The sequence below is a fragment of the Rhinoraja longicauda genome, chromosome 29 (genome assembly GCF_053455715.1).
Source record: "Rhinoraja longicauda isolate Sanriku21f chromosome 29, sRhiLon1.1, whole genome shotgun sequence".
Classification (NCBI taxonomy): Eukaryota; Metazoa; Chordata; class Chondrichthyes; order Rajiformes; family Arhynchobatidae; genus Rhinoraja; species Rhinoraja longicauda.
This window is the reverse complement of record NC_135981.1, coordinates 8,131,570-8,143,834: the sequence shown is the minus strand read 5'-3', so window position 1 is coordinate 8,143,834 and position 12,265 is coordinate 8,131,570. Positions and strand designations below refer to the sequence as shown.

The window sequence follows — 12,265 nt, the reverse complement described above, 5'->3', positions numbered from 1 at the left end:
TTTGGCTGTAGTTCAGGAACAAACAAACAAACAAACGAGAGTTTTAGTATATAGATAAGTGGCCCAGTCCATTTGCTCGAAAGCACAATCTAATGATGTTGAAAGCTGTGCTGTTGATGCCAGGTGTAGGAAGGAACTGCAGATGTTGGTTTTCAACCGAAGATAGACTCAAAATGCTGGAGTAACTCAGCGGGACAGGCAGCATCTCTGGGGAGAAGGAATGGGTGACGTCTCGGGTCATATCATATCATATCATATATATACAGCCGGAAACAAGCCTTTTCGGCCCTCCATGTCCGTGCCGCCCAGTGATCCCAGTACATTAACACTATCCTACACCCACTAGGGACAATTTTTACATTTACCCAGCCAATTAACCTACATACCTGTACGTCTTTGGAGTGTGGGAGGAAACCGAAGATCTCGGAGAAAACCCACGCAGGTCACGGGGAGAACGTACAAACTCCTTACAGTGCAGCACCCGTAGTCAGGATCGAACCTGAGTCTCAGGCGCTGCATTCGCTGTAAAGCAGCAACTCTACCGCTGCGCCACCGTGCCGCCCGGGACCCTTCGTCAGACTTTGAAGTCAGTTGATGTCAGTGCAGGTGCCTGGTGGCCTCTGTGCATTCACACATCAAATGCAAACAGGATGTGCGATGAGAAGTGTGTTGTGCACGGAGAAAAAAAACCTTTGGTTTTTGAGACAGGATTCAGATAAAGATACACTCAAGCGACAGATAAAAGTGTTCCTGCTGTACAAGAATGATCTCCGCCTCTGACATCACCCTAAGGATCCCTTTATTACAGTGCAGAATAAGTCTTGCAGTCAAACAACTGATGCTGGCACTTACACTTAACCTCCTCCCTTCCCTTCCCTTGTCACGTTAGTGTACTCCTCCACTCCCGTCTTTACCACGTCCAGTCTATTTGAAATGTATCCCTCCTCTGCCCAAGTCACTTGCTATCCTCACAGCTTCTCTGAGTTCCCCCATTACATTCCTGACTATTCCATCTTGAAGACTCCCGACTCTCTTTGCCTCAGCCCCATCAAAACCTCCCCGGATCATTAAAGATATTATGAATATTACTGTTGTAGGAAGGAGATGCAGGTGCCGGTCTAAACCGAAGATAGACACAAAATGCTGGAGTAACTCAGCGAGACAGGCAGCATCTCGGGAGAGAAGGAATGGGTGACGTTTCGGGTTCAGACGGGGGCGAGGGAGAGGGGGAGGGAGGGGAGGGGGGAAAGGAGATGGGGAGGGAGGGGGGGTGAGAGGGAGGGAGGGAGGGGGGGAGAGGGGAGGGGGGAGGGGGGGGGGAGGAGAGGGTGCTGCACCAATGCAGGAGTGGTTTGGGCCCAACGGGTCCACTTTGTCTAGTGTTAAATAAAAAGCAGCCAGGACTAAAAGTGAGGGATTGTGAGCAAGGGTCAGGCAAAGCTACAGTGAAGATTGGGAATGAATGCAGCAGCGGTCAGGAGGAAAACTGTAACAAAAAAAGCATTTTGCACAAGAAATATTGAGCACTGTACGCAACAAATGGGGTTGAAGAGCAAACACTTTTTTCTCTGAGATCCCACTGCAGTTCAAAACAACCCCGTGAGCGCAAGAATAAATGGCTCACACCTCACACACAACAGATCCAAGAAACATAGAAACAGAGGTGCGGGAGTAGGCCATTCGGCCCTTGCGAGCCAGCACCGCCATTCAATATGATCATGGCTGACCATCTAAAATCAGTGCCCCTTTCTTGCTTTCTCCCCCCCATATCCCTCGATTCCGTTAGCCCAAAGAGCTAACTCTAACTCTCTCTTGAAAACATCCAGCGAATTGGCCTCCACTGCCCTCTGTGGCAGAGAATTCCACAGATCCACAACTCTCTGGGTGAAATCAAATCAAATGCAAATTTAAAAAAAAATAAATTGTTTTGCCAACATAACCTAGACTCATTTTTTTTTAAACTCCGCGTTGAGATTAACCCAAATAAATGTCACGGGGAACGAGCTTAGACATTCTTCTATACGTGGCAGAGCCAACAACTACAGAGCCTGACGTGGCTCCACTTACTTACTGAAATAACTCATTGCAGCCTCGTTGACAGCTCACCAACATTTGGCTTTGCCTCTGTTGTTGACACTGACTCCTGACAGCACCGCAGTCAACACTCCCAGTCCATTAGAATCAAAACACGGCACATCTCATCTCACAGGCATCTCGGTAACTTATTTCCCATTTTTTCCCCTCTCTCTCTCTCCCTCTCTCTCTCTCTCTCCCTCCCTCCCACTCTCTCTTTCCTTGCAAACGCAGGCACCATTGCAAAGGCACTGCAAACAGGTGGAAAGACTTCCTCCTCATGAAAGCCCACCTCTCAACGCACGGCGGTAACATCAGCTGCCGCTGCTCAGGGTCAAAGCCCGGCTAAATCCCTTAAGTGGAAGTTCCCACAGACGTAGCCCCTCCTCCCCCCTTCCCTGCAGTTTGCAGCGTGAATGATTTATGTTGGCACAGTGCAAAAAAGCCTCTGATTAATGGTTCAGAGTAGCCTCCAATCCAGTCCGGTCGGACACTGGCAACTTGGGAACCAGCGGCTTCCACATCGACAGCATCCCTCATCCACCTCGCCCTCGTGCGGAAGCACAGTCGGAGAGGGATGGAGCAAAGGGTCAAGAGTGTTTTATTGTCGTGTGTCTCAGAGAGAACAATGACATTCCAACGTGCAGCAGCACAACAGAAGATGTAAACACAATGCAGTGGAAACAATATAATAAAGGAGAAAAAGGTTTAGTGTGTGTCGTACAGTCATTGAGTGATGCAGTGTGGAAACAGGCCCTTCGGCCCAACTAGCCCACACCGGCCAACATGTCCCAGGCACGCATGTCCCACCTGCTTGCGTTTGATCCATATCCCTCCAAACCTGTCCTATCCATGTACCTGTCCAGCTGCTTCTTAAATGTTGGGATAGTCCCAACCTCAACTACCTCATCTGGCAGCTTGTTCTCTACACCCACCACCCTCTGTGTGAAAAAGTTACCCTTAAATCTTTTCCCCTTTACCTTAAATGTCCTCTGGTCCTCAATTCACATTCTCTGGGCAAGAGACTATGTACATCTACCCGATCTATTCCTCTCATGATTTTATACACCTCTACAAGATCACCACTCATCCTCCTGTGCTCCAGGGAATTGAGTCCCAGCCTATTCTCTCCACCTCTGGATGAAGAAATTGACCCAAAGTGCTGAGGTAGCCCAGAAAGTCAGGCAGCATCTCCAGAGAAAATGGATTGGCAGCGATTTGGGATGGGACCCATCTTCAGATTATTCTCTAAATCCTCTAGATTACTGAGAGGTTACATTATGGAAGATAAGCCATGCTTCTCTAGTTAATACACAAATAAATTTAGATTACAAAAAAACCACTTGGCAGCACAATGGATTTGTTGCAAGTCAATGGCAAAGATGTCACTTCAATTTAGACAAGGCAGGGAATTGAGAGGATTATTGTCTTATTGACAAGTGTCTTAGTTTAGGTTCGTTTAGAGATACAACGCGGAAACAGGCCCTTTCGGCCCACTGGGTCCGCGCCGACCAGCGATCCCCGCACATTAACACTATCTTACACCCACTAGGGACAATTTTTTTACATTTACCAAGCCAATTAACCTACAAACCTGTACGTGTGTGGAGCGTGGGAGGAAACCGAAGATCTCGGAGAAAACCCACACAGGTCACGGGGAGAACGAAGAAACTCCGTACAGACGGCGCCCGTAGTCGGGATCGAACCCGGGTCTCCGGCGCTGCATTCACTGTAAGGCAGCAACTCTACCGCTGCGCCACCGTGCCGCCCAGAATGGTCTTGATGCCACCGTCATTGTATTTTTGGATTATTCCATTTGTTTTGTGTTTGCGAAGGTGCAGAAATATAACCTGTTAAATCAAACAACCACCTAGTACCGTGTCTCTGCTCCATCCAGCCAGCGCCAAGCAAGTTGTGAGCAATGATATTCATCGTTAAAAGTAAGGTAGTGAAAGATTAAACCGGGGTATTTTTTTCTCCAAACATTTGAGCGTGCCGGGGGAATAAAATGCTGGTGACACTCTCAGGGAAGAATCCATTTAAAATGGAAAATGAGTCCAAATGCAGGAACCAAATACATGCAGAGAAGATGCAGGAATAATGAAATGCAGAGAGACACAGAATGCTGGAGTAACTCAGCGGTCCGACCTGAAGCTTCACTGGGCACAGAGGGAGAGTTGCTGCCTTACAGCAAATGCAGCGCCGGAGACCCGGGTTCGATCCCGACTACGGGTGCTGTCTGTACGGAGTTTGTACGCTCTCCCCGTGACCTGCGTGGGTTTTCTCCGAGATTTTTTTAGATTTAGATTTAGAGATACAGCGCGGAAACAGGCCCTTCGGCCCACCGGGTCCGCGCCGCCCAGCGATTCCCGCACACTAACACTATCCTACACCCATTAGGGACAATTTTTACATTTACCCAGTCAATTAACCTACATACCTGTACGTCTTTGGAGTGTGGGAGGAAACCGAAGATCTCGGAGAAAACCCACGTAGGTCACGGGGAGAACGTACAAACTCCGTACAGACGGCGTCCATAGTCAGGATTGAATCTGAGTCTCCAGCACTGCATTCGCTGTAAGGCAGCAACTCTACCGCTGCGCCACCGTGACACCCTTATTCATGATCTTTTATCCCACTGTTCTGAGGACCTTCATTGCATGTAACAAAAGACTCAGGTTCGATCCTGACTACGGGCGCCGTCTGTACGGAGTTTGTACGTTCTCCCCGTGACCTGCGTGGGTTTTCTCTGAGATCTTCGGTTTCCTCCCACACTCCAAAGACGTGCAGGTTTGTAGGTTAATTGACTGGGTAAAATGTAAAAATTGTCCCTGGTGTGTGTAGGATAGTGTTAGTGTGCGGGAATCGCTGGGCGGCGCGGACTCGGTGGGCCGAAAGGGCCTGTTTCCGCGCTGTAGAATCTAAAAAAATCTAAAACTCAGAGGCATGTTCAAAGCACAGTTCATTTAGGTTTGTCATGTATTGTAGAAATTGTAGGAGGCTGGTAAAAAATAAATTGTCCTTCAGTGATTGTCCTTGGTTTTACCCATGTTTGCGTTTGTTAAATCTCTATTTTCTTTGTGAAGATGTGTCTGCTTCCATTACATTTTACCTTGGAGAAGGATTGTTATGGTTAAGGTGCCGTGTAAGTGGAAAGTGTTGCTGTTATTAAAAATGAGCGTTCCTAGTTCGCTCACAGCAGTGTTCAGGACAGGCTGAGACATAGGATCGAGATACCTACCTGTCTATGGTAGTCTGGGACCACGGGCAGGCGAATAAAGAGAACTTTGTGCAAATTGAGTTTGAGGCAGCATTGCCAAGGTTTACGGAGGGGGAAACATTAAATATTAAAACATGATGTTATTAAGGGAGCGTAGAAAGAAACAAAAGTTAGACACAAAAAGCTGGAGTAACTCAGCGGGTCAGACAACATCTCTGGACAAAAGGAATAGGTGAGGTTTTGGGTCAAGCCACTTCTCCAGACTGAAAGTCAGTGGAAAGGGGGAAACAAGAGATGTAGATGGTGATGTAGAGAGATATAGAACAAACGAATCAAAGATATGCAAAAAAGTAACGATGATAAAGAAAACAGGCCTTTGTTAGATTGTTTAGATTTAGATTTTAGATTTAGAGATACAGCGCGGAAACAGGCCCTTCGGCCCACCAGGTCCGTGCCGCCCAGCGATCCCCGCACATTAACACTATCCTACACACACTAGGGACAATTTTTACATTTACCCAGTCAATTAACCTACATACCTGTACGTCTTTGGAGTTAGCTGTTAGGTGAGAACGAGCACAGACAATGAGACACAACAAGACGACTTTGAAGCTGGTACAACTTGGGTGGGGGAGAGATGGAGAGAGAGGGAATGCAGGGGTTACTTGAAGATAGAGAGATTAATATTAACACCACTGGGCTGTAAGCTGCCCAAGCACAATATGAGATGCTGTTCCTCCAATTTGCGTTTGGCCTCACTAACAATGGCCAAACGCAATCACAGGCGTGATACGATCTCACAGGCATCCTTTCTCACAGACATAGGAATTAAAAACATCAACTGGTTATTGCAGACGGGAAGCAGAGATAATGTAAAATTCTCTACGTATGAGGTACGTCGGTTTTGATTATGAAGGGCCGATTACTGGTGAACATGCCGAAGGTATTTATTCACAAAAATGCTGGAGTAACTCAGCGGGTCAGGCAGCATCTCAGGAGAGAAGGAATGGGCGACGTTTCGGGTCGAGACCCTTCTTCAGACTGATGTCAGGTGGGCGGGACAAAGGAAGGATATAGGTGGAGACAGGAAGATAGAGGGAGATCTGGGAAGGAGGAGGGGAAGAGAGGGACAGAGGAACTATCTAAAGTTGGAGAAGTCAATGTTCATACCACTGGGCTGCAAGCTGCCCAGGCGAAATATGAGGTGCTGGTGAACATGCAGCTGATTGGGATGGAGGGGATGGGGCCGAGGCAAAGTTTAGGGAGATTTAAAGGAAATCCACTGATTCATTTTCCGAGAAAAAAAACCCAATCGGCTGCATTTCATATCAATTCGTACAAATAACTCACAAAAAGTTCCGCAAGTTAACATCCCACTGAGGTGACGACGTGCGCAGTAAGTACAAACATGTATTTAATGGATCTCTCACCACTTAATCTCCATGGTCGACATCGCCAAATGAGTGTTATTTTCTCTTTGTACTACCCCCTGTACTGAATGGATGAATACTTTATTGCCACACGTGACAAGTCAAAGTGAAATTCTTTGCAAAGTGAAATTCCTTGGGTAACCCAAGGAATCCAAATAGCCGCCACATACAGGGGGCTTATAAAGTTCCAAAGTATCCCCCCGCCGCCTGGTCCCGCTTTGTTCTTCCCCCCCCCCACCTCCCTCAAGGCTGTTCCCCCCACATCGGTTCCTCCATTATCCCCCCCCCCTCACGCCAGGTCCTCCTTACCGAGACCACGCCGACTAGCGATCACCTCGTACACTATCACGTTCCCACACACTGGGGAGAATTTACAATCTTACAGAAGCTAATTAACCTGCAAACCTGTACATCTCTGGAGTGTGGGAGGAAACCGGAGCACCCGGAGAAAAACCCATGTGGTCACAGAGAGAATGTACGGACAATTCCCACACAGACAGCTCCCGTGGTCAAGATAGACAATAGACAATAGGTGCAGGAGGAGGCCATTCGGCCCTTCGAGCCAGCACCGCCATTCAATGTGATCATGGCTGATCATTCTCAATCAGTACCCCGTTCCTGCCTTCTCCCCATACCCCCTGACTCCGCTATCCTTAAGAGCTCTATCTAGCTCTCTCTTGAATGCATTCAGAGAATTGGCCTCCACTGCCTTCTGAGGCAGAGAATTCCACAGATTCACAACTCTCTGACTGAAAAAGTTTTTCCTCATCTCAGTTCTAAATGGCCTACCCCTTATTCTTAAACTGTGGCCCCTGGTTCTGGACTTCCCCCAACATCGGGAACATGTTTCCTGCCTCTAACGTGTCCAACCCCTTAATAATCTTATACGTTTCGATAAGATCTCCTCTCATCCTTCTATATTCCAGTGTATACAAGCCTAGCGCTCCAGTCTTTCAACATATGACAGTCCCGCCATTCCTGGAATTAACCTGGTAAACCTACGCTGCACGCCCTCAATAGCAAGAATAGAAGCTGAATGTGGTGAACCCCCATCTCTCCCACCTCCTTGACAGGCAATTACCTCATTGCTGGCAATGGAGGGGATGGTCAAAGGGATGAGATTAGCATTGCTTCCATAAAGCCTTTTCACTGATGGATTAATAACAGAGGTTAGAGATCAATTTCCCTCCTGGGATAAATAAAGTTCTATGGCATCGTACCGTGCCGTATCACAGTGACACAGTGCGACCAAACACAGATGTGGAGAAATGTGAGGGGATTAGTAACAGGCAGCTCTGAACCACAGATCTGGCCGGGGGGAGGACTTTCAGGTGAAAGAATTTGGGAGAAAGTTGAGGTAAAAAAAATAAAATTAATTCATTGAGATTGCCAAGAACAAGATACGTGGCATCTGGCCATGGAATACAAAACTCAACCCACAACTGTATTAACCAAGTAACTGAATCCTTGGTGGTCAGATTATAAGTTATTCCCCTCTTCCAGGGCCACCTGCCAGAGATGCTGTTGATCGCACAGGACGTGTTTTGATCAAACAGCAACGTTACTCACTAGTCACGTGTAGGAAGGAACTGCAGATGCTGGTTTAAACCAAAGATAGACACAGAATGCTAGAGTAGCTCAGCGGGACAGGCAGCATCTCTGGAGAGAAGGAATGGGGTGACGTTTTGGGCTGAGATCCTTCTTCAGACCATTCCTTCCCTCCAGAGATGCTGCCTGTCCCGCTGAGTTACTCCAGCTTTTTGTGCCTATCTGGAGTATTTAGTGTTGTGCTGATTGTGCACTGAAGCAGTAATCGGCCTTGTGTGATACAAGTAATGTGATGGCCAGCTTTGTGTTGGAGTCGGGTGTTACACAACGCATGCTGAACACTTCTTAATTACATCGTTGTTTGCCTGGTGCTATTTCGGTGACCCAGGAGCACACACCCTACCCTGTTTTCTAGGACTGTTAGCGGTTGCAACACATCCATCCACCACGATGCTGTCTGGTGTGCGCACAGTGACCTGATCCCCATCTAGCATGGCCTGAGCACTTTCTGGAGAGAAGGAATGGGGTGGAGAAGGGTCTCGACCCGAAAAGGTCACCCATTCCTTCTCTCCGGAGATGCTGCCTGTCCCGCTGAGTTACTCCAGCGTTTTGTGTCTATCTTTACTCACAGGTTTAACTGGTGGGGTCCGCCTTGCATAGTCCCGGTGCCTAAATCTTCGCCCGTGAGCATGGTCCGCGATTGCCAACCTTCTCCTGACCAACCAGCTCTTCGGCCGCTGCTGGGGCTGCATATTGTCCTCGGCCGACCTTCAGAACTGGGCATTCTTCACACCAATGGTCGCGGGTCAGGGACGGGCACCAGGAACCCTGGCACATTCCCGCTTCCTTCCCGAAACCAGGAACACCCAGACTGTTGAGGCATTCCGGCTGTGAAGTCGGTTGCGACGACGAGAAAACCGAACCAGTCAGAGTGGGCAGTGGTAAAAATACCAGCATGGTCTGGTTGGCCTAAACTGCCCGTATCTGTACTGTAACTGCACAGCTCAAGCTCACCGCAACATCAGCAATGAAACGCCGGACTGTGAGTTTCTCTTTCTGTTCATTGTTTCTGGGGCAGGAAGTTGGAACGGGACATGGTGTTGGTCGGCAATGATAGGAGCCGGCTTCAGGCTTCACCCCATCTCCTCGCCTATAACCCGACACTGTGCTGCCCTCCGTGGTAAGGTTTCCGCTCGATGCAAATCTTTCCACCGAGGTAATGTGTGGCCCACAGTTCTGTACGCCTGCCGTCCCTGTACTCTGCCCACTTCTTCCCTCTCACTCGGCCCTTCCCACAGAACCCAAGCAGTTCCTGCAAAACTTTATTTCTACTCCTGTACACAAGATTACCCTCGACAAACACTCTAATGAATATCGCAAATAAATGAGCCAAGGACGTACACGTTTCAGAAACTGGCCTTTATTGACCTTGGACGGGGGTCCTAACCAAGTGATCCTCAGGGCAATAAATCCTTGTAAAAACGTACCGCGTGACTGTGGTCAACTGTAAATGTAGAACTTTATTCCCATTAAATAATCAAGGGCTTTGCCATGTTAAACTGGCCCGCTGTTTGTCAAGTAGAAACAACTTTCTGCATTCAAGTATCCACCTCTGATTGCCTCTGCTGGACAATCAAACAGCATCAATCTAGGTTGCAAACTTGGGCAGCTTACATCCCAGCGGTACGAATATTGATTTCTCTAACTTCAAGTAACCCGTGCATCCCCTCTCTCTCCGCCCCTCCTCCACCACCCAAGTCATTGTACGAGCTTCAAAGCCATCTTGTTGAGTTGCATTGTCTGCAACTCGTTTTCACCTAGTCCACAGCTAACAAAGGCCTGTTTCCTTTATCATCGTTACTTTTTTACATATCTTTCATTCATTTGTTCTATATCTCTCTATATCACCGTCTATATCTCTCGTTTCCCTTTCCCCTGACTCTCGGTCTGAAGAAGGGTCTCGACCCGAAACGTCACCTATTCCTTTTCTCCAGAGATGCTGCCTGACCCGCTGAGTTTTTGCGTCTATCTTCGGTTTAAACCAGCATCTGCAGTTCATACCTACACCATGGGAACAGATAGTTCGGAGAAGCATTTTAAATCGTGTTTTGCCTTCAATCACTGGTCAGTTATTTTTTATCATGGACAACAGAATAAGCAATTTAATCAATTGCTTGAGGAATCTGGAGGTTCACAACTGAGCAACCAGGATCTGAATGGGAAGTCATAAATTCATTAAATTCATAAGACATAGAAACAGAATTAGGCCATTCGGCCCATTGAATCTGCTCCACCATTCAATCATGCTGACCAATCTTTCCCTCTGAACACAATTCTCCTGCCTTCATCTGTTAAGCTTTGTCACCCGTACTAATCAAGAACCCATCAAGCTCCACTTTAAAAATACCCAAAAGCTGCCTGTGGCTTACCTTCAATGTAGTTTAGTTTAGTTTGGAGATACAGCGCGGAAACAGGCCCTTCAGCCCACCGAGCCCGCATGGCCAGAGATCCCCGCACACTTACACTATACTACACACACACACTAGGGACAAATTTACATTTACACCAAGCCAATTAACCTACAAATCTGTACGTCTTTGGAGTGTGGGAGGAAACCGAAGATCTCGGAGAAAACCCACGCAGGTCACTGGGAGAATGTACAAACTCCGTACAGACGGCGCCCGTAGTCGGGATCAAACCTGGGTCTCTGGCGCGGTAAGGCCGTAGCTCTACCGTTACGCCACCGTGCCGCCCTAAATGTTATGATCCTCTTCGGCCTGGTGCTAAAAACTGAGATGGTGATGGATGTTGGGATGGATGGCATAACTCTCCAGTCAACACACTTTGAAAAGACCTCCTTGCAGATTCAGGCAGGGTTAGGCCAGGTAAATAATCCAAAATGCGTTGACTTCTTAAACGTGGATTCTTAGAAATTTACAGCAGGGAAAGGTGCCTTTCAGTCCATCGTATTAATGCTAACCATTTTTCCCCCAGGGAGGAAATGTCAAAGACAAGAGGGCATAGATTTAAGGTAAGTGGGGCAACGTTTAAAGGAGATGTGTGAGGTACGTTTTTTACTTTATGAAGACACTGTGGTGCCTTCAGATGCAACCAATGCATCAGAACAGTGGAGACAGATGCAACAGTGGCATCCAAGAGGCTTTTAGACAAGCACATGGATATGCAGGGACTGGAAGGATATGCATCGTGTGCAGGCAGATGAGATTAGTTGATCTTGTCATCATGTTCAGCACGGACATTGTGGGCTGAAGGGCCTGTTCCTGTGCTGTACTGCTCAATGTTCTATGTTATAAAATGAACTTGCTGCTCTGGGTCCAGTGCGTCGAAAGGTTCAAATGACCACCCCAGTATTTAAACGTAGAAACATAGAAAATAGGTGCAGGAGAAGGCCATTTGGCCCTTCGAGCCAGCACCGCCATTCATTGTGATCATGGCTGATCATTCTCAATCAGTACCCCGTTCCTGCCTTCTCCCTATACCCCCTGACTCCGCTATCCTTAAGAGCTCTATCTAGCACCGCCATTCATTGTGATCATGGCTGATCATCCACAATCAGCAACCTGTGCCTGCCTTCTCCCCATATCCCTTGATTCCACTAGCCCCTCGGGCTCTATCTAGTTGAAGGCTTCTGCCCCCACCAATCTCTCAGGTGGTGAATTCCAGACCACTGCCACTTGTTGATTAAAAATGCCTCCTATATTCCCTCCAATCCTACCAGTGAACATAAACCCATGGTTGTACAAGAAAATAACTGCAGATGCTGGTACAAATCGAAGGTATTTATTCACAAACTGCTGGAGTAACTCAGCAGGTCAGGCAGCATCTCGGGAGAGAAGGAATGGTCTCAGACTGAAGAAGGGTCTTGACCCGAAACGTCGCCGATTCCTTCTCTCCCGAGATGCTGCCTGACCCGCTGAGTTACTCCAGCATTTTGCGAGTAAACCCACGGTTCCTCCTTCCCTCCCAATGACCA

The 12,265-nt window shown here is 47.8% G+C and overlaps 1 protein-coding gene across 2 annotated transcripts in view; it reads right to left on the bottom strand.

Moving 5' to 3' along the window:
• Window positions 1-12,265, bottom strand: part of LOC144607517 (thyroid hormone receptor alpha) — a 246,660-nt gene that overhangs the window by 101,677 nt on the left and 132,718 nt on the right. Inside the window, exon 1 of one of the 2 annotated variants that reach the window (XM_078424414.1) lies at window positions 2,072-2,201. The exons of the other annotated variant lie outside the window; for it this stretch is intronic. Coding sequence (XP_078280540.1) covers window positions 2,072-2,112 — 41 coding nt within the window. The 5' untranslated portion in view covers window positions 2,113-2,201. Of the gene's footprint in view, window positions 1-2,071; window positions 2,202-12,265 lie in introns of those variants that run through there. 2 annotated transcript variants of the gene reach the window in all.